The sequence below is a fragment of the Gymnoscopelus microlampas genome, assembly GCF_963454915.1.
Source record: "Gymnoscopelus microlampas genome assembly, chromosome: 10".
Taxonomy (NCBI): Eukaryota; Metazoa; Chordata; class Actinopteri; order Myctophiformes; family Myctophidae; genus Gymnoscopelus; species Gymnoscopelus microlampas.
This window is the reverse complement of record NC_139947.1, coordinates 20020555-20047793: the sequence shown is the minus strand read 5'-3', so window position 1 is coordinate 20047793 and position 27239 is coordinate 20020555. Positions and strand designations below refer to the sequence as shown.

Below are 27239 nucleotides of genomic sequence, written 5' to 3'. Positions count from 1 at the left end.
ATCTCGACTTGAAAATGCATTTTCTGTTTACCACCTGATGTACGCGGATGATTTGGTGATCCTCTGTGACTGGCCATATAGTCCATATAGGTCCGGGTACTAAAGTATAATTCGTGCTGGCTTTAAACCGTTACTGAGTGTCTGCTCTCACTTTGGCTCATACTGTGACATCATTTACAATGCAAAGAGTACCATCATGATTATAAGGGGGAGGGAAGACCGTAAACTCATTCATCACATCGTAAAGTCATGTTTGTGTCTGGTACTGTCCTTAAGGTCTGTGGTTAAATAATTTCGCCATTTTATACATTACCTGTCTGATGATAGGGACATCTTCAGGCAGCGTAGAATGTCATATGCACAAGTAGCCCCATTTAGTACCTCTCCCTCCGCTATGTAGCTCCGAGATATCTCGGAGCTATACAGCGGAGGGTGAGGTTCCGATTGGAGCTAATGCACAAGCTAAGATGATTGTTTGTAAGTTTAGTGTGTGTGTGTGGCTCGGTGTGGCTTCTGTGAAGTTCACACTATTCAGAGCTTTTTCACTACGTATACTGCCCATTTGTGGCAGCGCTACAGAAAGAGCAGTATGCAGAAACTCCAAGGGCCTCATTCAAGCAATGTTATCTTAAATTTCTCTTATATATATTTTTTAACTGTCTGTTATAAAATCCTACCCAGGATTCATCAACCTGTTAACATCCAAATCTGTTCTTACCCAGGTGTTGAATGATGAATCCTGAAATCCTACTTAAATTAGACAACGCCCATAGGTAACGCCCCCTAAACACCAGATAAGTGCAGTTTTTGAAGATCCGGATCTGTGAATCCAGTCCGGGTGTTCTTCCTAATTCAAATAGTAATACCTACATGAAATTGACATTTTTCATGTTGTTTTTAAATGCCCCACTGGGTTTTGTGATGTTATATAGTGTCAGAATCTTCTTGGTTTGTATGCATTTGTGCGCTAAAGAGACATTGAAAGCTGTTTCACCATGCAATGTACACTGCTCAAAAAAATAAAGGGAACACTTTGATCCCTTAATGATTTTGAGCAGTTTTCGTTAGCATTATGTACACAGTTCATGAAAAAACACAAAAAGAATTAAGGGATCAAAGTGTTCCCTTTATTTTTTTGAGCAGGTTTAATTCAATGACTATTTTTAGATGATAACTTTCTGAGCAATAAAGATCTATTGAAGAAATATGACCAAAATATGGATAGTTTCACCCACTCTACCTGTTGCTAGGGATACTAGCATACAACACTAGGGATATCAAAAAACACTGCTCAACACCACTGTGCGCATATTTATAAATATGGCTTTAGTAGAGTATATGTAGCTGACATTATAAAGGGGCTGAACGCATACAATATCCTCCATTAGTCCTCCAAAGTTTAATTGGGATCAGATTATTTTTTAGCCCATGAATTTAATAATCCAATTAAATTACTCTAACACATATGATATTCATATGTTTTCTAGCATTGATCAGACAAAATGTGGACTGTGTTAATGATGGCATGAGACGCTGCTTAAAGGGGCTAGACCACTTTGGTTTGTGTAGTTACCTTGCCATGATGCAACTCCAAAAAGGTGGACAAGAAATCAAAAATAATTGCTCTATTGATTAGCAATGGATAATTCTGAATATGCTCCTCATCGTTAAATGTAAAAAATAAAGTGTCAAAATCTTCAGTGATACTGATGTGCTGACATGGCTACTCGGCAAGATGCACAATGAACCACTACATTGTTTAGAAACCTGTGCAAGTTTACTTTGATAGCTAGACAATAGCTTCCAAAAGGAGTATTGGGGTTGGTTCAGGTTCAACAGACCAACTCCCTTGTACAAGAATAAAATAAAAAAAAGTCATTTGAAAAAATATTTATTTGCAGCTTGTAAAAAATAGAAACATGCGCTTCTGGAAAATAAATGAAAATGTATGCAATTTGGAAAGTCAAAAATCAATGTCCAAACTGGAATTCCATTCCTGGTCTCCCATATGAGACCACATTTCCACTGCTCTTCAGGCATCCCCACATATGATATAACCAAATAGGCATGGAAAATAAAACGCACATCAAATAGTATATAATATAACTAAAAAGTAAAGTCGGTCAAACAATTACAGACATACCATACGCAACATGAATTACAACCATACAAATAAAACGTGACAGTAATGTCTGGTAAAACAATTGCTGCCACACCATAAAAAACAAGACTTGTCGGGCACAGGTGCTTCGATAGTGCCCAACAATGCCTTGTTGAGACACCAGTGAGGTGGCCCGAGCAGATCCTGGAGTGTGCTAGTGCAGTAGGACCATCACCGACGACTGACAGTCGAGTTCAGCTGTCCCGTCTTCATGTTGCCTTGTGCCGCCTTGGATAATTCTCGCTGCAAGGAAATAAAGATAGCCTTATTTATTGAAGTTCTGACATCATTGCAGCAGAGAGATCGAGACAACGGACATAAAACATTTGGATTGTAGCTTAAACCAGCATGCCTATTCTGGGTGAACGTTCACCAAAGATAGCAGACCTACAAGCTCACAACGCATTGTGAGCTTGTAGATCTGCTATCTTTGGTGTAGACGGGAAAAAACGGTCCAAGTGCAGTGTTGACTCAGGTCCATTTTACTAAGAATAAGAGGGTTTAAGTGGTTAATGCCAGCCAACAATTGATTAAGCAAGAAACTCCTACACATTTAATTGTTTAGGATGAAATGTGTGTCAATTGCAGAGTGTACATTATTATTATTATTTTTCTTCATTAACAGAAGCATTAGAAAAACACACTTACCGCAAATTCTGAATAGCTCCCGGCCAATGAGTTTGAGCTGAAGGTGCCATTTGAGGTGCCGTCGTTTCTCAAGGCACCAAGAGGGGCTCTACTGACGCTCCCTTTGTTTCTGTCCAGCGCACGAGGAGGCTTTCAACCAAACAGAGGGTGTGTGAGATGATATGCATGGCCCCAAAATGTGTATCAATAATGTCACGTCAATCTAAACCTCCTTAAAAGAATCTATCCTAGTGACTTCCCTCTCCTGATTGCAGGTCCACTGTTAAGTACAAATACAATGGTAACTATTCTCAATTCTGTCAGATTAATTAGGCCAATTATTGTGGAAAATAGGCTATTGTAAGCATGGGGATATAATTATGGGGGGGAATATCAATATCAATTTCTGAACAGTTATTTCCATTGACACCCCTGAACGATAACATAGCAGGCGATCAGTATGCACATACCTGGCTAGAAGACATCGGAGGCCTGTTGACTATCATCTTGCAGCTAGCTGCTGAAGAGCCTGAACTGAAGGTGGCGTTGGGAGTTGACAATACTGTGCTGCTGGTGAGCTGGGGGGTGAGAGGTGGTGTCAACCGTGTACATTCACATGCAGTATGATTTTATAATGACCCAGGGCTGCACCTATCAATTACTTATTTTTAAACACACACCCCTTGTTCTGGTGACTGATATTGTCCCATGTATGAGGGGGCCATCATTTTTCCAATAACCTTTTATCTTTTTTTCCTGAGACGATGAAACTCATTACAAAAACATTGAAATAAAAAAATGACAGTCCACTCACTGAACAAGGGATGTGTGTTACGGTTTTCTATAGCCATAGTACAATTCTCACATTTCTGCCTCCTCACATGGCAGTGTTATGGTCAAACTGAAATATGTGTAGACCAATGGCCGAACATAAATCACTGCAGTTTATTAACAGAGTTAAACCTAGTGATATTTAGGCCACGTATTGCAAGACCTCAATGTACGTTATGTGAAGTCCACAAGATTGTCATACATCGGCCGGCAGGTCACCAATTTCACTGCAACACCGCCATACTGGAGGGCGCAGAAATTTGAGTATTGGAATTTGGCCCATGAGTAACATGGAGTTTTCCATTTAATGGTCTGAAGGGGGCCGTCTGATCAAATGAGTGTCAAATATCTAAACACTGAAAAGGCAACTTAAGTTCTTGTAAAGGAGGAGTTCACCCAAAAAATGACTTATGTTCTATCAATTATACACCCCATGAAGCCTTGATTTCATGGATTTATTTTTGTTTTTGTGGCATTCCTAAAACAATAATTTGATGACCGTGTGTATTTCCGGTAGGAGACACAAATAATCTACTTTGTGTATCCTACCGGATACATTAGCCGGTAGGACACGGGAATCAAATTATTAGCTTAAGAATGCGACAAAAACAAAAAAGAATCCATGGATTCAAGGCTTCATAGGGTGTGCAATTGATAGAAAATAAGTCATTTTTTAGGTGAACTCCTCCTTTAAGTTTTTTTTTAATACATCAACGAAAATAAATTCCAATAGATTTTTTTTGATTGTCTGATTAACCATTTAAACCCAATTATAACCAACACTTAAACCGCATTATATACTTACAACAGGGTCATGCAAAAGAAGCAAAAACAAATGTACAGGCTCAATGTGTAGGGACTAGGGAGCGTATAAGTTTGTCATTTTTGTTACTGCATTAAAGGAAAGAAATTGTTATGGATTTATACATTTTATTAAAGCCAATATCGTTTTTATCGATTACCGGTAGTTCCATTTACTTTTACACCCCAACCACACAGCACAAAAAAAATGATCTTACCTTTCTCATTTTTGCAGGTGTGGCACTGGACTTCAAAGTGGGAGTGGCTACCAGCCTCCTCTTGGCAGGAGTCAATATTGTAGTACCGAAGCGCATATCGTCTTCTTTTTGCTTGATCTTTTTCTGTTGCTGTTGAAAAGAACGCTTTGAAAATGGTTTCCAAATAAGATGAGACTTAAATAGACAGTTTTTAGTCTAGAGTGGTTTACCCGCTCCATCTTTTCCAGCTCCTTCTCCATCTGGAGGTTGTTCCACTGCATTTGGACGAACTCGATAAACTGCTGTCCGTTAACCAGGAACTCCCTGCCGTGCTCCTGTTGCCATGCCTCAACCTGAGCCTTCAGGGTCTTCTCCAGCTGGAGAAGAGAGGACAATGTTGACACCAACATGGGACCATTTTTTGTAGTTACACTGAGGATTTAGCTGTGTGCTGTACAAGTAACACCACCACCATGAGGATTTTGCCGTTTTGATTGAATACTTTAACAATTTTATTAACAATACACTTGGTACAGTCAAAGGTTATTCTAAAAGGATAACACAAAAAGCCACAGGGCTTGTTTCCATTGTGGTCCTTTGTACTCAATAATTCAGTTGTGTGTGCTAATAACTGATTACATGTACCGTCTGATAATGCCTCGCCTATTGCGTATTCAAAATGACATGTTTTCGCACCATATACTTGATGTATATGTCTATAAGGACATGCCCAGAATAGGAATGCCACTGCCAGGGTTAAGGTGGTTAAACAATTGATGACCACTATGCCCTGGTGTGTTGAACAAAGCTAATATATGCTTTATGCCCTGGTGTGTTGAACAAAGCTAATATATGCTTTATGCCATGGTGTGTTGAACAAAGTAATAGGCTTCAAAGAGCACCACCTACTGGCCAGTGCCAAGTAATACAGACTATATACAGTAGCTTCCCAAAACTCATCTTGCTGGCACATGGCAATTTCACTAAATATAATTTCATAATCAAACATGTAGGCTTTGAAGACCAACCGTTTTGGGTTTCAGTGAGCATTTTGTTCCTGTACAGTACTTCTATTCATCATTGAACACTGTGCCAATAAATAGCATTTCAAGATATCTGCTCACCTTGGTCAGAGATTTATGCACATCAGACCTTTGCTTCTGTTCTTTAAGAAGGTTCCCTCCTCTGTTGTTCAATCTGGAGGGATCATTGGCCTTTTTCTAAGGTGGAACAATGTGCATACATGGAGTAATGTCACTATACACAATTGACAAATTAAGTATTTCACTTTCAAACACTTCTGGGGTCATTCTAACATCTACTCTGGCTTTTGTGTGCACCCCAGACAGTTTTTAAGTTGCTCGATTCAATATTTAGACATTCAATATTCATTAGATCAGACAGTACATGCGCATTCAACTTAAAGTTAAACACGTTAGTCACCAGAACAAGGGGCGTGTGTTTTCAACGTCATTTTTCAAAAACTTTTCCTGAGATGAAACTTATATTTTTTTTAAATGAAAATGACAGTCCACTCACTGTTTAGGACAATGTCAGTCACCAGGACAAGGGACGTGCGTTTTCTATAGCCAAATTCCAATTCTCACATTCTGCCTCCTCACATTCTCCAGCATGGCTGTGTTATGTTCAAACCATAGACCGTAAAAGAATATGGACAGCATCACGCCATTGGTTTCTACAGACCGTAAATGAAGCCCATTTTGCAGCAATTTCAAACCCGCCATCTTTCTAGATTCGATCCGAAATGCAAACGGAACACTTCCTATATAGCCTCAATTTACAAGCGGGATGCTAGCATCTTGGTTCAAACTGGTGACCTGCTGAAATATGTGACCACCTTGTGGACTTCACATAACGTCAATGATGTGCGAGCATAAATCACTGCAGTTTGTTTATTAGCAGAGTTAAAACTAGTGATATTTAGGCCATGTATTGCAAGACCTCAGTGTGAGTTATGTGAAGTCCAGGTCACCAATTTCACCGTAACACCGCCATACTGGAGGATGCAGACATTAGAGTATTGGAATTTGGCTAATGAGTAACATGGAGTTTGCCATTTGATGGTCTGAAGGGGGCCGTCTGACCAAATGAGTATCAAATATCTAAACAAGTGATATTTAGGCCATGTATTGCAAGACCTCAGTGTGAGTTATGTGAAGTCCAGGTCACCAATTTCACCGTAACACCGCCATACTGGAGGATGCAGACATTAGAGTATTGGAATTTGGCTAATGAGTAACATGGAGTTTGCCATTTGATGGTCTGAAGGGGGCCGTCTGACCAAATGAGTATCAAATATCTAAACACTGAAAAAGCAACTTACAAACTGTCTGGAGTCCACACAACAGCCTGAGTACTGAGTTGAAATGCCCCTTCACCATGTTTGACAATATATACAGTACATATTTTCTAAAGATTACCTGAAATTCAGTGAAAAGTTCAAATTGACTAAATAATGGTATGGTTTTTCAATATCCAGCATTTCTTTAAAAATAACATACTTCAATGTTTGCTTTGTGTTATGATTTTGCCCAAGGGGGTAGCCAACTCACTGGATTCTAGTCTCCAAATAAAGATTTGTGCTGAAGAGTAAACACATAAACATATATAATTTTTCCATATGTCTACAATCTCTAGAAGACAGTACTCACATCAAGCTCCACAAACAGTTCCCAGCTTTCTTGCCAGTGTGCGACTCCCTCAAACAGCTCTCTGTGATCCTCATAGTACTTCTTGAGAATCACGACCTCCTGTTCGTGCTGGTTGAGGAGCTCCTCTGTGAAGTCGTCTTAAGAAAGATGCATTGTTATCGTTTGCACTCAGGACCACAATGGACATAAGCTCGAGCTTTTTTGCGTTTAAGCCTTTTTGACAGATATGTACAAATATGGTCATGCATAAGCACTTTGTCAAGAAAAACACCAATCAATGGGGTGTCAGGTCAGCTACTCACCACCATAATAGGGAGTGAAGGCCTGTCGCTGCTCCTGGCTATAGAGACATTTGTCCCACAACAACACGACCTCCGCTCTGATAACCTCAGTGAAGGTTTTCATGCTCTTCAACTTTAGCTCCTCCAGCCGCTGGAGCTCATCTTCGAGCTGGTCAGACAGAACACACATGACAGGTAAATTGAGGCAATGACCGTCAGGAAATGTTGACAATGTCGCCACACATCCATAAACACACGTGCAACTAAAATAACTTACTGCCGCTCGATTCCTCTTCTTGGAGTTGGCCATGTGGTCAGACATGGACTCCCGCTCTTCCTGAGGAATCTGCAGTCTCTCCCACATGTCCTGGATCTTGGTACGGACTTTAGAACAATGCTGCTCGTTCTGCAGCTTTGCAGCTTCCAACTGGTGGAACAAAAAAAAAGGCCATTACATCTTTATTTACAGACAGGAGGGGTGACATTGTCTGAACGTGAGATTGCAGATCTGCCATTTCTGGTGTAGAGAGATAAAACGGAGTCTACCAAGCATAGACCCCTGGGGAACTCTATCAACTAAATATTTAGTGGTTAGGTGTAATTGAAGTCTTTACCTGACTGAGGTGGAGTTTGAGGCTGTCAAGGTTGTTTGTGGAAAGGCAGAAATGCCCCTCATCCTCACACAACACCTGCTTCTCGAAACTTGTTTCAGGGACCAACTCCAGATCACCCATACATGATAAGACCTGCTTCTTTATGCTGATGAACTCCTTATGCCGACGCTCCTGAAAAAGCAGACAGTAGGCAGGAAGCCACTTAGCTTGTGTGATTAATATTTACACATGTTGCACAACAGGAAGCTATAATAGTTCAAAGTAATGCTAAAGCACCGTTGGGTCTCGTATCAACTGCAGACATTTACAACACAGAAAAAACACCCAAGCATTAAACCTTCTCTTTGGCTAGGTCATCCAGGTATGAGCGGTAGTCCTGCAGCTGCTTCTGGGACGGTATATCGTCATGGCTGATGACATAGGGGGAGGAAGTCATTATGTCACACAGCTCACGGTCTTCAGACACGAGAGCAAAGAGCCCCTCCATTCTGTCACCCTTCTGTCTCCGCAAATCCTCCGCACATGTGCGAGTTGCCTTCTCCAGCTGCAGCATGGTACCTCCCCTTTCCGCCTAAAGTCACATGGTGAAGGATTTTAATGGTCTTCCTAAAACATATGAATGATGCAAAAACTAAAAAAAAAACATGGGAATGTACCTCAAAAGGGGGAAGCTTAAGTTGCTCGCACAGCGCATTGATCTCCTGCTGAAACACTCGAATGTTTTCAGCCATCCTCGTCTTCATTTCATCCTCTTCTTCAATCATTTGGTCCAGCAATCCCTTTAAATACAAATAAACCGAATGTTGATCAGCTCTCCAGTTACCTGAGGACAACAACTAATGGTAGACTTTTTGCCAGGCAATGTGGTACTCACTTTAATGTGTTTAGACACAATATGTGTTCTCTCTATACGCTGTTCTTCTAGGATCCCTACTTCCTCCCAAATGTCCTGAAGTTTAAGCAAGGCCTTGCGGAGGTAGGTCACTGCCTCCTCTGCATGGACTTCACTGCAATGACAGGAAGAATGAGGTCAATTTTAGAGGTATAATGTCAAGCGTAACATATAGATAGGCAGGGCTGAATTGAAAGAGTTCGCAGTAATAACTTTATAACTCCTAACTTGAAGTAGACCAGTACGCAAAATTAGGGGAGAAGTAGCCCTGTTCTGTGACCTTCCCCGCCACTATAGATCGACGACTTTAAACTTTTAAACCAGGTTTTTCTGCCAGCATGGCTGTATTTAACATTGAGGGATGCGCTTGCTCATGAAATAAAGTTCAGGTTAAATAATATAGTCACTGGTTCTCAAAGTGGAGTTGAGGGGGTCATGCCAATGTTCCCTCAGTTTAGGACTGGGATTACTGTTCGTTTTGAGGGAACATAGGGCTGAGGAAACATGCTCCCACTTTGAGAAGTTCCCTGTATTCCTCAATGGCTGGTAGTTGCGGGGCGCATCAGGTGAAAGTCGGAATTACATTCGATGTAAACGAGTAATTAAATGGCGTTCGGGCACAGATAGGATTAAAACACAAAACTGTAACTGAAAAATACGGACTAATACAGTGCACACAGTACAGTGCAGGTTCCTAATGTCAAGTTAACACCCGTGGCTACAGGGTCAGCACTTTCTTTTTGTACATGACATGTACTACGGAGAAGTACGGGCTTTGCGTGCGGATGTCCACTGAATATAGGGGGGTATCAAGACCAAGACTATCATAGATACAAAAGCAAAGTCAGACTCGATAAAAAATACATCTATGACAGTCTTGATCCAAGGCTTCACTACTCATCTCTCCAACAGCTGAGCTACATAGCGTAGAGAGAGGGTCCAAACGGGGCTACCGCATTGGTGGGAAAAGTACTCAAATGTTTTACTTAAGTATAAGTATTAATAGAAATACTCTCGTTACAAGTAAAAGTCTGGTATTCAAAAGGTACTTGAGTAAGTAAAAGTACAAAAGTATTGGCATCACAATATATTAAAGTACCAAAAGTAAAAGTACTCATTATGCAGAATGTTTCATTTCAGCCTGAACTTTTCAGGGGTTTCAAATCTTTTTGAAAAGTAGATCTGCCAAAGTTTAAATAGCGCTGAAGTAACCTTGCGTCACCAGTCTTTCGCGCTGAAGTGGTTAATGTAACACACACACGCAGTTATTAAATGCTAAACACACTGGCTAGTGTTGCCAGGTTTTGCGAGAGAAAAAAGCAACCAGGTCTATGAAAACAAGCCCAAAAGAAGCGAGCCCCTTCGCCCTTTAAACATATATGTTGACCATTTGAAAATAGCAGATTTACAAGCACAGAGCTTGCAGAGCTGCTTAATTTACAATCAACTTCACAGAAAAACAAGCACAAAGTCGCTTATAATAAAGGGACATGGCAACACTGCTAGGAAGCTAGCCCAACGGTTTAAAGTAAACACTTGACAATAATACGCAATCGAACAACAATTTCGTCTACATTTTCAAAACAAAACAAAAAATATACATATAAACTAACCTTCTCCTCATGTTCATGGTTACAAAGAGCAGAAACGAACGTTCGATTCGACGACTCAAATAAACAGCTGACTCTGAGCTCTTGACTGAGTGTCGTGAATATTTCAAATGCTGAATCTGAATGACGTTACGGCTCTTTATTGGCTGAAGCAGTTAGCATCACTACGCTCTGAGTGGTGGTCTGGTTTAGAGCCCCGCCTACAACATACACACGGGCGCGCGCGCGCGCACACACACACACACACACACACACACACACACACACACACACACACACACACACACACACACACACACACACACACACACACACACAGACACACGCACGCACGCACGCACGCACACACCTAGCTACACTTATTTTGGTTCTGCATTAAAATACTACATTTTTTATGCCATTTTTATGGGATGTGAAAGTGATCTAAATCTAAAAAGAAAAAAACAATACAATTATTGAAAAACAAAATACTACATGAATATATGAATTAAGTATTTAAATTCAATCAATGACCCCAAAAATGGCTAAACCTGAAGGGTTTAAAAACCCTTATCTCTTGAACATGTTATGTTAGTGGCAAAAATAAATGCATTACAGCGCACTGGTTAATAGAAGACACACCAATTAACAGTGTGATGGAATAAATGTATTTAAAGGAAAAAAGTTATTAACCACAGCATTGTATTGATCCCAAAGCCTCATTTATGTTGTATGTATTAACATTATTTAATTATGTGTCCTTCTCCTTCTGGTAAAGTATGTGTTTTGATTGAATATTATATTAACAAATTGTAAACAGTACAGCAAAGTACAATTACGTAAGCAATGCTTAAAGGATAACACAAAAAGGCCTGAGGCCTCCATGTTTCCATTGTGGTCCTATCTTCAATTCATTATCAACATGAGAATGGCTAAGCATCTACAGTACTTAGTTTGTTATAGGAAGTCTGCATGTAATGTTTCCTATGTACTAAGTATGTATACAGTAGATATCAGTACTGTTTTGCTCTCTTGGTGGTTTATGTATTTGTCTGAATGTGATCTAATTTAGAAAATAAAATTAAGAAAAAAAAGAAATATCCCATCCAACAGGTTAAAATGGGGCTTTCACCATGTTTTATTAAAAAAGGTCCAACATGTACTTTGTACCATTAAATAGTCAGGATGCTGTGACCGGCAGAGCTACACATCTTTACCACTCTTTTATTCACATGTTCGTGATTACTGAAAAAAATGGACGATCAAAAAAAGAAACAATTAAACAAACAAACACATTTTTCATGTTCACAAAACATCACAGTAAAAGGATCAGGCGCAGGAGCTTGTTTCTGGATAGTCTTTTTATGCAGTGCACATTCTATCCACAGAAATAGCAGATGATAATAGATGTAAATATAGTTCCCTTTTTTCCCCTCGGGGAGTGTGATGCTTAATTTATATCTAGCGTCACATCATAAAATAACATGTATTTGTCGTATGACAAAGTATAAATCAGGGTTACAGCAGCAGTAGTAGTACTGTGCCTGCATTGTTCTACACCACAAACTGAAATCCTTTCAAGTATGCCTATTATTATTATTATCATTATCATCATCACCACCACTTTATTTATTTCTACTTTTACTTTGCAGTGCTCTGGGGTACATTTCACACTTTTGATTAAACAGTTTACATGGAAAAGTATTTCAATGCATTTCAAACATTATTCTGTTCCTGGTCGAGTCATTATATGCAACAACACACATAAATATATACACAATATTATGTACAATCAGCACATTGCCTCATAGCCCTCAGTGAAATAACATATACGATTCATAAGGAACACTGTATCGTCAACCATGTGACGCATAGCTACAGAATGAGCTGGCACTGGGAGGTAATATGCTGAAGTCTGTGAATCCATCAAGTACCGCTTACATTCTTGAAACGTCTCCTTCTGTCAGTCAGAGCTCCCACTTCGTACTGTGAGAAATGGTTGTTTTATGGTTGAAGAAGACTTTTAGAGTTATACTTGCAATTAGGAAAATATTCAGGTTGGAGGTCAGGGTTAGGATTTGGCATTTAGAGGTTAGGTTTATGGTTGGAGTTATGCCTGATTTAAACTTAGTTGTGCAACACCGGGATGCAAAAAAATATAACTCAGGCTTTACGGTTAGGGTTAAAAATGGTGTGTGTGTGTGTGTGTGTGTGTGGCACTGCATCAAATCCAAATAGCCTTTCACTGGCAGAAAGTCAGGGGTAGCTGCCAGACTAGCAGTGTGCTGTCAGTGTCACTCGTGTCCCTGCAGCTGGCTGCTGAAGCCCCCTCCCCTAGTCTGCGGTAGCCCCGCCCGCCAGAGAAGACCGCCGATGAGGTGACCTTATTGCGTCTGGTTGTCCCCTCCCTGGACAAGCCTATCGGCTGACCCCGCACCCACACCTCAGGGTCCTCGCTCAGTTCGTAGATGGAGCCATCCTCTGGGCTGTGCTCCAGGGAGTCCTCTGGCGTGGGGGGTTGCTGGTGGTCTGGCTCTGCAGTCAGCGGCTTCCCAGGTAGCTGGCTGGTGGAACGGAGACGGTACTGTAGCAGAACCCCCCTGGGTTTGTCTTCCCTTTGCGGGGAACCCAATGAAGGCACAGAGTCAAAGGAGGGATGTCTCTGGACACTAACCGTCTCCTCTCTCCCTTTCTTTTCCCCTCCCATAGTTTCCCCTCCGCCACCTTCCCCTCCCTCACTTCCCTGGTCACTGCCGCTGCAGAGCGAGTCTCGTTTGAGCATGTCTGCCGATAGTGTGCTGCAGGTTGCCACAAGGAAGTCGACAGGACCGCAGTGAGCATTCAACGATGTCATTCCTTTACCTGGGGGGGACAAAACAAAAGAATCAATAGTCTTCTCATGCAGGTATAAGTAGCAAAATGTTGGTGTCACATGTTCTACTAGACTGCTAATACCTTTACCTCAAGGTATTACCTTGAGGTATTAGTAGAGTATTATCATAACTCAGATTTTCAAGTTTCATTATCTCAAATAAACTGTTTAAAAAGTATGGCAGTAGATGTTCTGGTGTGTTGCCATTCTGAACCACTGCCATAGCTACAGTAACTGTAGGATTGATGCCAGTGTTACTGTACTCCAGGGTGGTGGAGCTGACTACACATTCTTTAAACTTTAGACTCCCAGAATGCTGCCGATGTGGCTGAAATGACCTACAGCAGGAAAGCTTTGAGAACACAGGAATACAGAACTGTATTGATGGCTTCAGGGACCAAAAGACAACACATTTCGTTTTACATACAGTATATCAGAAATATAGTAATCTGTAATTGGAACAAATAATTTGAGAAACATTATTCAAATGTGATGTTTCTCCCATGCTGAGCCCATTCTCACCCGTTATCTTTGGGATGCCCTCCAGTGTGGGCACAGGAAAGGTGAGGATGAGACCCTGGGCAGTGCCAACCCATAGCAGTCCCTGGTAGATCAGCAAACTGGTTACCTGGACCGTGCCCTGACCTGGAATATAAAAATCCATGTTACTGCGCTGACACGTTTTTGGGGGTTCATTTTTGTATATTGAATGATTGCATAACAACAACACCTATTGCAGACAGATGGCAGATGATGCAGTAACTCAGGTGTAACTAAGGTGAGTAACTAACACAAACCAGTCCCCCAAAATTGGATATGATTGAAATTAAAATATAGACATACAGCAAGATATTTGTTGGTTTAAACCTGGCCAGTACATGATTGTAAAATTGTAACCCCGGAAGGTGATGAGTTGATGTACAATACTATCATTCCTATTACTAGTTAACCACTGCTACTTTAGTACTGCGCTTGAGAAAGAGCAGTACTCTCCTTAGGCAGAGAGAGTAGGCGGAGCAGTGGAGAGGCTGGCCATGCGAGACTACTGCTACTTAGACCGGTTTTATCATTTCAAGCAATAGCATGAAATTATTATGGCCATGCGAGACTACTGCTACTTAGACTAGTTTTATCATTTCAAGCAATAGCATGAAATTATTATAATTATGCATGAAAGCATTTGAGAAAATCTAATCTGGTTTTAGAGAAGAAAACATTAAAGTAAAAATTTGATTTGAAAAATACTTTGTCTTAGTGCAAGGTTTATTATGCTAGATTTCTTAAGCAGTGCTTAAGAAATTGTTTTATTTTAATGGAAAAAGTGTATAAAGACAAAGATAACTGAGGGCAGAGAACGGAAAGATAAATGCAAGCAATCACCTACCGTTGCATGACTGCACAGCATAATCAATAGTCAAATGCTGGTGCGTCATCAAGAACACAGCAGTTATTGCTTCAGCTCATATGTCTGACATACAACATGCTCCATCACATGTTGAAACCTCCTCATTTGCATAGTGATTGTGGCACATTATGCCTCAGGGCACATTTTTAGTACCTCATCCTGTTTTAAATTTCCATGATCCCAACAACTTGCCTACTGTAAGATGTGCTGAGCGTGTGGAGATGTTAATTTCCTGCAGGTGTTGGAGGGTCTCAGTGTGAAAGAGGTGAATGGAGGATCCCTGCGAGAAGGCCATCCACACCCCACCGCCAGAGCGCATCATGTGACTCACACTGGATGATGCCTCTGGGTGGGCTTCAAAACTCTGCAGTATAAGACAAGACAAGACAAGACAAGACAAGACAAGACAAGACAAGACAAGATAAGATAAGATAAGATAAGATACTGTAAATATGGATATATTTACTAATAAATATTTTACCATTTAAAAATTGATAATTTCATGAAATCAACATGTCTTAAATGTTACTTTTTTTAGCACACAATGTAAGAGTGGCAAGAACGTATTTCATTTCTTAAGATGCTGAACAAAAGTAAACATTTCTCTAGAAATGAACTGATCCCCAAACTATGGTGGATAATGATTTTCTTGGGTTTTCTTAAACATTATTTGTTGAACTGTTGGCCTTTTCATGAAGCTCAATATGTAAAGACAGTATAAATAAGGCTTGAGAGTGTTTTCACCCTGCCGACCTGAATCTGGAGGCTAGATTTCTGTATGACGCTGATTCGGTTGGCACAGCTGGCCCACACACAGTCTTCCAGGGTGAGGAGGGTACGGACGGGTGCAGTACCCAGAGTCACCAGCCTGCAGGACTCAGGATCCCAGAGGCTCTCTGAAAGACATGTCCAACAGTGATGGATGCCGGGTTATCAATTGCCAATTTTCTAGCAGCACTGTTCACAGCTCATCCTCAGTTTCACTTGTTTGCAAAGGAGTTGCTTCTCATGTCTCAAAGTAATATATAAACAGTTAAATAGGGGGACAGTACAATATACATTTCTCTTGACTACATACAAATGTGAATTCTTTATTTTGGACAGGAATTCTCATCATTATTATTTGGTCCTTTGCTCAGTTTAACATCAGTGTTATGTAGAGACAGAAGGCACATATGGTTCGGTGACGGTCACTCACCTCCAGTCTGTCTGTTGTACACAGCCACTTTTCCATTGGCCAGTCCGGCAAACAGGAAGGACGCTGAGTGTTTGAGGCACAGCACTGGACAGCCATCGGGGTTGGGGAAGCTCTGCAGGCACTGGACAGCCGTGTCCATGCTACCGTACACCAGGATCCTGGCATGGTCAAGAGAAGGCTTCTTAACAGCGTATTCACAAAGGCAAACGCACAACTTGTGCGGGGTGTGTTGAAAAACTATGGCTTTTGTTACTTGATAAATACAAAGAATAAATGAGGCCACCCATGGTGAAACTAATGCTAACTACGGCCATGGCTGGCTATTTTTCTCAGAAAAATAGCCAGCCCTGGCCGTAGTTAGCAAGAGTTAGCAAAAAAGAGAGCAGCCTGCAACCAGCAGCGAGGGGGGGGTGAGGGAGGTGGTGGCGGCGACGGCGTTAGAGGTAGTATCAATTATTTTTCTGAGAATCATGATGGGGGCCGGCGGGCCGCAGTAGACCCCTTTCAGGCCTGCGTAAATGAACACTGAGGATTTGACTAAGTAGGTGGATCATTTGACTCACTTGCCATCCTGCAGGCCGACACAGATAGTATTGCCTGTCTTGGCTGTACCAGGGGTTTCCTGTCCCTCCGTGGTGGGACAGTGCTCGGTCACATACTCCAGACACAGGACCGGGGCTCCCACCTGGATGGACTTGACCAGGCGGGGTGTTGTACGGTTGAGGGATAAGATCTCCAGTTGACCTTGGCTCTGACATTTACCTCCACTGGCCACCTGATCATGTCAAATCAAACAGAACAAAATGTGTTCATGAAGGCCTGGTCGCTTATAGACTCTCTCGTTAAGAGAGGAGCTAAGGATGTACAAGTTAGATAAATAGCTTAGCCCAAAACAACAATTGGACTATACTGTGATCATGGCCAGAACTATAGCTGCATTAACCCATTAAGACCTGAGGCTGATTCTAAAAATGTTCAGAAAACAGTTTTCTGAAAAACCTATGTTACTATATCAGTGGTTCTCAAACGTTTTCATGTCAAGGATCCCCAAAATATTTTGTTCTGAAGGTGCCCTTACTGTAAGGCCACCATTAAGGAAAAGATAAGAATTATGTCATATCACAATATTCCAAAATCCCTGAGAATATCTTAAATTATGATATGGATACAATGTCAATATATTGTCCAGTATAATGATTTGACTACTCATCAAAATCCTGAGCGTGAATGTAACTCTGTATGGGTAATACTGTATGGGTTAAGTGTCTGTACTGTAGCTACTCACCCAGAGGTAGCCCTGTGGAAGCGAGGTACTGGCTGCACCAAAACCCAGGAGGGCACACTGGGCTGGACTGTGAAGAGCTGCTTCCAGCTGCAACAACATGAAAACATGAAGAAACCTTTACAGTGAAACTGTTGTTAATTTGTGTACAAATGTAACCAAAACTGAACAAACACTCTATAGCAATGATTGCTATCAGAATCTATAGCTACTGTATTTAACACTGATTTTAACAAGAAATGTCACTTTAAGTTATTTTCTAAAGAAAGGGTTTTATCGGTGGAGTGTTCAAGTCAGTACGATAGTGCAGTATGTTCAAGGTTTCTGCCACAGCGACGCTGTGCCTTTATGTTAGTCTGCAGGGTTGCAGAGGGAAGGCTGATGAATTTGACAATTAGGCTCACTTTAAGTCACATACATACAACACATACTGTACAGACATGTGTACACTGCACAGGAAGACCTACGGATATTGAAATTGAATAATGTGGCACTTCTTAAACAATAATAATTCAGCCACTTCGTAAACAATGAATGATCCCAGTTTGTAATACAAATATCTAAAAGGAATACTGTATTCATCTCATTAATTCTACGGCTTAGATAACCTCATCAAACGTACAATCATTCTCTCTTTACAACCAATCTATCTATTTACCATACACAGTAAAATCCTCACTGTTCATTTATCCATTGGTTTAACACTCAGGAGTTTACAGTGCACTCATCATACCAGGGTTGTATCCACGGGCAAATAGACAGTGAATAATAAATCCATTATTATTATTATAAAATTGGCATATTGATTCATTATAATTCAATATATTAATTCATTATAATATATACGCTTTATAACCTCATTAGATATGTTCTGTATCCACCACTGCATCATAATCTCAAATAAAGTAGATATGTTCCAAACCGTTGTTGAACATCAAATGTGCCTACCTTGGTCGCCTGTGTTTTGTTGGTAAATATGGGTAACCGACAGGCCAACAGTGGACACCAGAATGGAGCTCTGGTCCTGCCATCGTCCTCGGGACAATCCCAGCCTGGTGTGTTCTCCTCTCCTGTCAAAAGGAAAACAACTCATGAAGTGGGAATTATCACACCTAAAACAGACCAACACACGCATGCACGCACAGACGCAAGCATGCACGCACGCACACACGCACGCATGCGGGCACGCACACACACAGCTCTATGAAACTGACTGTAACCCCAAAACTGTATGGTACTTCATGGCCTGGCTCCTGATTACTGATTTTAGAGTTACTAACACCTTACAAGCCTGTGCGCATCCTGAGCTCCTTAGGCACTGCTGGTGCCTAAGGCTGGTGACACAGTGTCTTTGCTGCCAGGGTTCCTTAACTCTGGAACAACCTGCCTGAGGAGCTCATATGGTCTTCTTTTAAATCATTTCATAAAACATATTTCTACCAGAAGGCCTTTCCATAATTTTAATGATTGCCTTGATGTTTTTATTTCATGATGCACATGAATTTTATACACATCGAACCTTTTTCTTGATGTTTTTCTTCTGTTTTGTTTATTCAGTTTTAAGCAAAGTATGTTTTAGATAGGTTCTATATAAATCAACTTATCTATTATATTATTATTATAAATAACAACCCTATTTATCATTAGCTAGTGTCATGATAAATAGGAATAATTAGGGATTTATACAATAACCTCTAGTCCTCTACAGTAGTCTCTGCTTTGTGCTTGTGCCAATTGCTGTTTGCACCCTTTACCCTAATCTACTGGCTAATCTACATGGCTTTCTACTTTATAGCTCCAGCCTCCAGCATTCTGGTATGCAAGACAATGCTCACACCATTTTTCCTTTACATTCAGTCCAGCTCAATACATCTGCTCCCGGGTTTTTTGAAGCTCGTTCCATACTTACTGCCAGAGGATCAATAAAATGTTGTTTTTCAGAGATGCTCTCAGGACCAGGATCCATTTTTTCTGAATTGAGCTGAAGGAATTTCTGTGGCATCCAGTCATTTATAGCTTAGCAGTCTTGCATGACTGACAGCTTGCTAAGGTAATTTAGCAAATCTGCATTTCCTTGACTCTTGGCTAAATTCCATCTTTAGTTTTTTTCCACATTTCTGTGTGTTGTCACTGCTGTTGTATCCTACTGGCTCACATGCCAGTGAGGAGCCCCCAGCGGGAGGACATAGAGCCTTCGTCCTCCGGCCCAACACTCCCCACTGACATGTTCCACCCCACCCCGAAGGAGTACGTATTGACAAATATCACCCTCCCCGCCAGGCTGCCCGCCCCGAACACGGGCAAATTGTGTTCGTATAGACGCTCGACAAAGACAGAAGCACCGCGGTGGATTCTAACCCCCAGACTCTGCGGTGGTGGGCAGCTACTTTACCACTGCGCCACCCGAGCGATATCGTCTAATGCCATCTTAATATGCAGCTTCTGTGGTCCGTTAGGCAGGTACTGCACTTACTCTGGGCAATCTTGGCCAGGTGCAGTCGGTTGACCCAGGAGATCTTACTGAGGGAGCTGGGAGTGTTGAACACCACCATGACACTGACAGGACGACCAGACCTGCAGGGCACAAAATCACGCAGGTACTGTATGAGAAAATATATTCAGGGAGTTACATCCTTGGCCTAGTGGCACTGGATCAGTCCAGTGGTTTGTGAGATTACACACAGGCCCTCTTCTAGATGGATTGCCCCCTAGGTACCATGGAGTAAAGAACTTGAGCTTACTTGTCAGGTTTTCCTGGTATGGACAGACGCAGACGACACTTGTTGGCACACTGGATCTCTTCTTCCTTCATGCGGATGAATCTCTGAAGCGCTAGACACCAGTCCTGAGATACCGTGGTGTTCAGATTCTATGCATAATGAAGAACAAACCATCATTATTCAAAACATTTTTATTACTGTCATAATAGGCAAACATTCATCAAAAAGTAGCTGGTCTACAATTTCACAATGTGTCACCTTGTGACTCGTTGTGAGCTTGTAGGTCTGGTATTTTCACCAAAGAGATTTGGTGTAGACGGAAAAAAAGGAGAGGTCCAATTACAGACCCCTGGGGGACCCTGGTCAACAAACACATACAAATTACAATGTAGGCATTTAGAAGACGCTTTATCCAGAGAGACTTACAGTAAGCAAGGTAAACACATACTGTACATAAAATGCATAGACAGGGGTCAAGCAATCTATGGTCATAGGTAAACCAAGAACCTAGCATCAGTCTAAACAGTATAATATCAAAAACTATAGGATGCCAGGTCAACAAATGAACCTAAATGCCTTTGCCTTAGGGTCGTCAAGGCTAGGTCACGTGCTACGGGCTATAAGGTGGAGTCTGAAGAGATGAGTCTTCAGATTACGGAGAAAGTATAGGGTGTAAAAAGTGATTTACCAGTAAAATACGCAGAAACACCAGCCTCCAAAAGATATTATAGAATTAAAGGCCTCATAATACCAGTAAAATAGGATTTAACAAGTAGCTTATTGCGAAAGTTTGAGCTCCGCAGGCAAGATTGTTCCAGATCAATCAAGAACATTGTGCTCAGACATACAATTAAAACAACATACACAACATAGACACATTTGCGTAAACCTAGCCAAGCCGTGGATTGACTGAATGAAGTTATTGTCATCGTGAAGAAGGCATGAAGCCTTACTTGTGTCAACAGAGCTTGACACAAGTCAGTCATTATCGTCGAGCAACACGGTCATACAACAAAGTATGCATTAGGCTTCATTATTAATAAAGTCAAGTGAGAAGAAACACTACCTGGTAGGTGCCGTTGAGTGTGCCAACTAGCAGGGTGACCTCCTCAACTACACCGAGGTCATGTTGAAGTTCCAACAGCTCCTGGTACAACTTGGGAGGACCCAGGAACACTTTACCTGCAACACACGATGCACGGTGCAATGTTTGTGAGCTTGTTGATCAGCTATTTTTGAACATTTCTTTTTCCTAGTAAAAAAGAATGAGATACCATAATCCCATAAAAATAGTGATCGTGTTGTGTTGATAACTAATTATATTCATAACTGATAAACTGGCACATTCTGATGCTGGCAAATATTTTACATTTGTTTATTATTTACAGTGCCTCCATATTGATATATTTTTACAGTTAGCATAATCTGTATTTGAAACAAGCTTTTTTTGGGTTGTCTTTTATTTTACCATTTATGCTGGAGGTGGAGTTGAGTTGTTTCTCTGTGCCACGTGGCTGGACGAGGCCATCCTTGATCTGGAAGCTATCCTGTCCCACCTCCACCACCTGAGTGTGCTGGAGCGGGCCATTCCACTTCACTGTGTACTTGGGACCCATGGGAACTAGGCTGCTGAGCTCAGGGGGACCCCTAGTGGACACAGAAATAATAGCAATAAAAAAAATAAACTTTTATGCTACAGAAAATAAAAAGTCCCATGACACATTCCTCTATGACTGATGTGGTTTTTGGCCAAGGCAACAGAATTAGGCTCACCAGTCCACGGAGAATATAGGTTACATACAATAACTTTGGCAATTACTGTATGTTACCAACATCCTTCTGTGTTGTTATGGATACAAGTTCAGATGAATAATCACAATCCTTGCCAAATCTGCCATTATTATCAGTGCATGGGTCTTGAACAGCATGCAGAAAATGGTACTAAGGAATTACTGAAATAAATGGGGCAGGACCATTTTAAGACACAATATCATTCATCCATTTTCCAGGTCAGATTGTGCACGAGAAGCAATATGATGCATACACTGAATCATTAATCATTTGAGGGCATACAGTATAATGTATTTAGCTTTAAGACACTTTAATGAGGAGAATGGCCTAATGTCTGCTCTTTGAAGAGGTCTAATTGTGAAGCTAATTGTGAAACAAATGAATAACTGATAGTCAAAACATACATTTACAAACCACATTAGCAACTACGTAGCATGTGAAAGGAAAGAAATATTTGATGCTAAAGCATAAGATATCAAGTGGGACAAGACTCACTTAACGTTGGCACAGATCAGGGTGTCACTGAGGAGGAATACTTTGCGTTCTTTAGACTTGAGAACTTGTCCTTTCTCCCCGTACACTATCTCAGTCAGCATCTCACAGTGAATTAACTGCCTCTGGTCTGAGTTCAACAGCTGGAGAAAGACAGAGGGGGTGGGGGATAGGGAGAGAGAGAGAAAGTTAAATCAACACTGAAACTGGTGGTGGTGCCAAGCTCATAGGTTGACACTAATCTGATCTGCTGTTCTAGGTGCATAGATGGTACATGGGTGGATAGATGGACAGACAGACAGATCATCATTGCAATGCGTTGTGAGCATGTATATCTGCTTTTTTCGACAAATGTTTGGAGATTATGACATGCCAAGAATAGAGACGCTAGGGTTCATGTGGTTATAGATCAGACCAGACGTTAAACCCTTAAAACCATGTGTAAGGCTGGTGCCTTACTTGAACAGCATGCAGAAAATGGTCTGGAATGCAAGAAATGCTTAGTGTGTTCACATTGGGTTCTCTTGTCTCTGATAATCTAGCAAAACTGTAACATAGAAAGTTGTTTATTAACCTAATATTTGCCATTGCTGGAGAAACAGCCTTCTCTGTTCAATTGAAAAGTTATGCTGGTCAAACAGGTCAATGAAGTAAAGGGCGGTCGAAATTCGAGGCTCTCCACAGACTTGCCAGCTCTGCTGAGTTTGAAAAATCCTAGCTTATATTCTATTTGATGTGAAAGGTATAGACTGAGACTCAATATAAATTACAGTCACCTTATTGAGGCTCCGGTCTCCGACGCTGCGTGCTAGTTGCCGGAGCTCCACCACCTGCTCGGCCAGACGCTTCTGCTCGTTGAGTTTCTCGGCAAGCGTCTCCAGCTCTGTGAGAGCCATCTGCAGGGGCAGCCGGTCCGGGTGAGCCCTCGGAGTGTTCTTCAACATGTCCTGGCACATGACACACAACATGGCACAACACATCGTTAAAGACAGTCCGTCAAAACATATTATAGGCGGGTTTCTTGCTTACAGAAATGACTGGGTGTGTGAGCATGGGGGGGGGGGGGGGGGGATAGCCATTGACATTCTTTGCTATAATCTAAGGACATTAGCTATTAAGCTTGTTTCACTGCAAGCTGGACACAATGCCGCTTTAAAAACATTACGGATAAAAACCTTGCATATGTTTTATATGAGGTGGAAAATGCATTAAACTTGTATTTGATTAAGCCTCAAAGACTTACAAAATGGCTTTTGGGGAGAACATGTGAATGTAAATGTATACACAGTATATAATGTGTGTGTTTAGTATGGCACAGAAGCATCACATTATAAGTATACTGTATATGGGTTAGAAGTTAGGATTGTGCACAGACTTTTTTTTGTCTTTGTTCTTGTTTTAGAGAAGTAGGTACAGATAAAGGAGAGGGCAGACATCATGAACCATACGGAGACTGGTGCAACGGCAGAAAGCACAGCCTCTCACTTCCCTTGGGCGGGAACTCCCACTTACAGTTCAAATGGAACATTCAGCCTTTCATTGACACAAAGAACTTCCAGAAAAAGCACTGGGGTTTCTACCTTGTCGCGCCCGACGGAGCACGTCTAGTACCGGCCCGGCCCTTCCTGACCGAGTTTCTACTTCCTATTAGAAAATGTTTAACGGGCCTCGTTATCATGCAACTTGTAACGATGTCATCTGAAACTAGTCAGAAATACGATGATGAACGTTGTTTCTGTAAATTAATTTCTATCACATCATCTAATGTGTGTGCTCATGCAATTGTGTAAATGTGTAAACAACAGCTATTGGGAGCGAAATGTATTTGTATTCACAGCAAGCCTTAAAAAAGAAATACAAACTCTGGTTCAGGCTTCAGGGACAAAACATGGTATGTAAAGTTATTGTGTTAAAGATGCAATCGGGAACTTATTTTCATGATTAAAAAGTTGGTTACAATATATGCTAATACAATATAAATAGCACATCTGCAGTGATTGGAGGTGGTCTCCGTACTCTTCCACTGAGAAATGTATATCCTGGTGTCAAGTAGTATGCCTGAAGCTCAACGCTACATGGTAGAAATTCTGCTGGAGACCTGGGTTCGAATACCCAGGAAGGACATAAATCTTACGGATTGCAGCTTTAAGTCTAATGTACTTTAGTACAACGGTGTCGCCTTCCAAAAAGAACTGATTGTTGTGACAGGCAACACCGTCGTATTACAGAGTTAGTATGAATGAGGCGTTAGGCTTCTCTGGCCTGGCTGGCTACTGACCTGGAGCAGCAGAATGAATTGTGGGAAACGCTGGATAGGTTTGACCATCAGACCGTACAGAGTGATTCTGTCTGGACTGGCCACCTGCTTCTTCTGGAGACATTCAAACAGAAAGGTTATCAGTACTCTGCTCTACACAGCAAGGGATAGCTTAGCATTTAATATAGCGGTCCAGAACAGGCTGAAGCCTCGCCCTTTTTTTCCTTTTTCCTTTTTTTCTTTTTTACATAAAAGGGAAGCAAAATTCAATGAATTGTATTCAAAAATGGGAGGGAGGAATTCTAGTTAATCTCTTCTGTGCATAATTGAAGTAACATCAATCTAGTCTCTGTTTTGGCCTCATTTCAACAGAATGATAGCGAATTTGTTTCGTTTAGCATTTTAACATTTTATATCTTCTCAAAGCACTGACAACTTATAGATGGTCACATGTGCCATGTTTCTGTGTTCATAGCCACCTACTGTACTAGTAGAGACACAATGACACTTATTGGTATGGATACAGGGACCTGCAACAATTGTGTACCAAACAAATGTGGGCCCCATGGATTGATTACTGCCTCTATGGCGATGTTATGAATGGAAACGTACATTCCATACTTTTCTAAATTATGATCAAAAGGTTGAGGTAAAACAAAGTTCAACAACTTCTTGACATCATATATTAAACAAAATCATACAATGCCAACAGAAGAACCAGTGAGAGCACCTTCAGAAATTCCAGGAAAGCTTGTTTGGAGAGGCAGGCATTCTTGATGAGAACCATGGCATTTGTGAAGTTGTTCACATAGTCGCTGTACACCTCAAAAACCATTGATTTGGAAAACTGTGAAAGTAAGGGGAGGAAATGTTATTTGTATAGTACATTTCATACACAAAGGTATTGGGATGGTTATTTGGAAATGTTTTGGTAAAGGTTTAACCTTTGGACTGTGGGCGGTTAACCGTCTTACCACGGTTATGAAGTCATATAAAAAATAAAGTTGCAGTCCTATGTGTGGGCAGTTCAAATAATAAAAAAATATATATATCAAATAGGGCATACGTTGTTAAAGACGAAAAAAAGATAATGTGACAAAACCCACAACACCAGGGGACTATAATCTTCTCTAATATTGGAAGATTAAACCATCCACAAGGAAATAAAGTAGAGAAATAAAAATAAATAAAGGAGACTGAATTGTTTTATAAAAAAAGGCGAACATGAGGATCAAAGGGCTGCATGAAAGAAGCAAATGACAAAAGAATGAAGGAAGGAAGAAGTGAAGGTAAATTAGGAAGAAAATAATGAGGAAGGAATTATGGCGGGACGTTCAAAATAAGTGAGGAGTAGCCATAGAGTTATAATATATCTAGAGCTAAAATATCCAGCTATTAATTTCAATGAAATTGCTCAGTGGCGTTTTGAAGCACCCGGAAGTAAGACTATATTGGTTCCATGGGTCCATTCTTTTGGTTCATGTGTCGTGAGCAGGCGCACAAACAGAAGATGCACGCGCAAAATGCGGAAGTGTTGCAATATCAGATTTGACCACCAGGCTTGGCCGCTTCACTGTTCTACCGTGGTTCTGGGGCCTTGGGAGTAGCACATAACGGTCTGACTCACCGAGGCCACGAAGAGATCTCCGATCTTCTCGCTGAGGTCCCACTCTGCCACGCGAGACGCCAGGGCTATCTGGAACATGGAGTGACACTGATGAATCTCCCGCAGCCGGTGGAAGATGACACGCACCTTTTTGGGGTTTAGCAGACGAGTATCGGACTCCAACAAAGGCTTCTGGTACTCCTGAGAGCAAAAGGGGGGTCAGACTGTGTTAGTTCTCACTCCTGTTCATAGAAGTTCATAGAAGTTTCTATACTTTCTACGGATGCACTTGGGATTTTGTGAGAACACACAGTATAATACTCTCCTGTGCTTAAGTGAAGTCAACAACGAATATGCACTATTGACTATACACTATTGATGTGTGGTATTACAGAGTTCAGTTTATGGTCATTATATGTTATTATATGTTATTATATGTTTATGTGTATGCCTTATTAGTGAGAGTTTGATGAGAGCAAGAACCCTTTATGGTATACTGTACAGCACTATTTGGTTAGCACATCATCTTTCTAAGACCTCAAGGGAATAGATGAATCGTGGTCTGGGAAACATCACAGGGACATAGCTGGACATCTGTCCTTAAAGAATTAAAATCTAAACTAAGACCTGGCTGACCCTGTCATCTGCAGTGCAGTCTCTTATATTATATTAAAGTTAATGGATTTTTGATCAGATTAAGATTCCACCGTGTTCACATTTTATTTTACTAACCTGTAGGATTCTCTTCAGAGAGTCCAAGTAGTTCCTCTCACTCTGCACAATGGAGTTGAGAATGTGACGCCGGACAATCTGACAGAATCAACCCAACAGAGAAACACATTATCCACACAAGCCTTTGCACCCTCACAATTAAGGCATTTACAATTTAGCCATTTAGCAGACGCTCTTTATCCAGAGCGACTTACAGTAAGCAAGGTGAACACAACATCA

The 27239-nt window shown here is 41.1% G+C and overlaps 2 protein-coding genes across 3 annotated transcripts in view; both read right to left on the bottom strand.

Moving 5' to 3' along the window:
- Positions 1-1874: 1874 nt before the first annotated feature.
- Positions 1875-10787, bottom strand: LOC311054001 (protein regulator of cytokinesis 1-like). The gene is made up of 14 exons (XM_084069849.1): positions 10690-10787; positions 9059-9191; positions 8841-8963; positions 8522-8755; positions 8185-8355; positions 7848-7997; positions 7592-7739; positions 7290-7426; positions 5742-5837; positions 4848-4994; positions 4639-4767; positions 3259-3366; positions 2810-2938; positions 1875-2404 (listed from the first exon to the last, which is right to left on the bottom strand). Exons 1-14 carry the CDS (start codon positions 10704-10706, stop codon positions 2333-2335), a joined length of 1794 nt encoding a protein of 597 aa, XP_083925975.1. The 5' UTR covers positions 10707-10787; the 3' UTR covers positions 1875-2332.
- Positions 10788-11785: 998 nt separating this feature from the next.
- LOC311054479 (rho guanine nucleotide exchange factor 10-like protein) overlaps positions 11786-27239 on the bottom strand; it is a 34162-nt gene continuing 18708 nt past the window's right edge. For both annotated transcript variants that reach the window (XM_084070483.1, XM_084070484.1), the window contains exons 11-28: positions 27021-27098; positions 26310-26489; positions 25413-25529; positions 24704-24796; positions 23202-23372; positions 22429-22568; positions 21611-21789; positions 21209-21324; positions 20164-20291; positions 19896-19996; positions 18371-18492; positions 17426-17512; positions 16704-16915; positions 16141-16298; positions 15696-15838; positions 15135-15306; positions 14060-14182; positions 11786-13527 (exon numbers count right to left, since the gene is read on the bottom strand). In XM_084070483.1, the coding sequence (XP_083926609.1) occupies positions 12908-13527; positions 14060-14182; positions 15135-15306; positions 15696-15838; positions 16141-16298; positions 16704-16915; positions 17426-17512; positions 18371-18492; positions 19896-19996; positions 20164-20291; positions 21209-21324; positions 21611-21789; positions 22429-22568; positions 23202-23372; positions 24704-24796; positions 25413-25529; positions 26310-26489; positions 27021-27098 (2940 nt within the window). In that variant the 3' untranslated portion in view covers positions 11786-12907. The remainder of the gene's footprint in view (positions 13528-14059; positions 14183-15134; positions 15307-15695; positions 15839-16140; positions 16299-16703; positions 16916-17425; positions 17513-18370; positions 18493-19895; positions 19997-20163; positions 20292-21208; positions 21325-21610; positions 21790-22428; positions 22569-23201; positions 23373-24703; positions 24797-25412; positions 25530-26309; positions 26490-27020; positions 27099-27239) is intronic.

Excerpts from the sequence above, each read along its gene's own strand:
- LOC311054001 (XM_084069849.1), bottom strand. Across the intron at positions 7,740-7,847 it reads AGAAGAGGAATCGAGCGGCA|CTCGAAGATGAGCTCCAGCG; the intron begins GTAAGTTATTTT and ends CTGTCTGACCAG. Across the intron at positions 5,838-7,289 it reads AACTGTTTGTGGAGCTTGAT|AAAAAGGCCAATGATCCCTC; the intron begins GTGAGTACTGTC and ends GTTCCACCTTAG.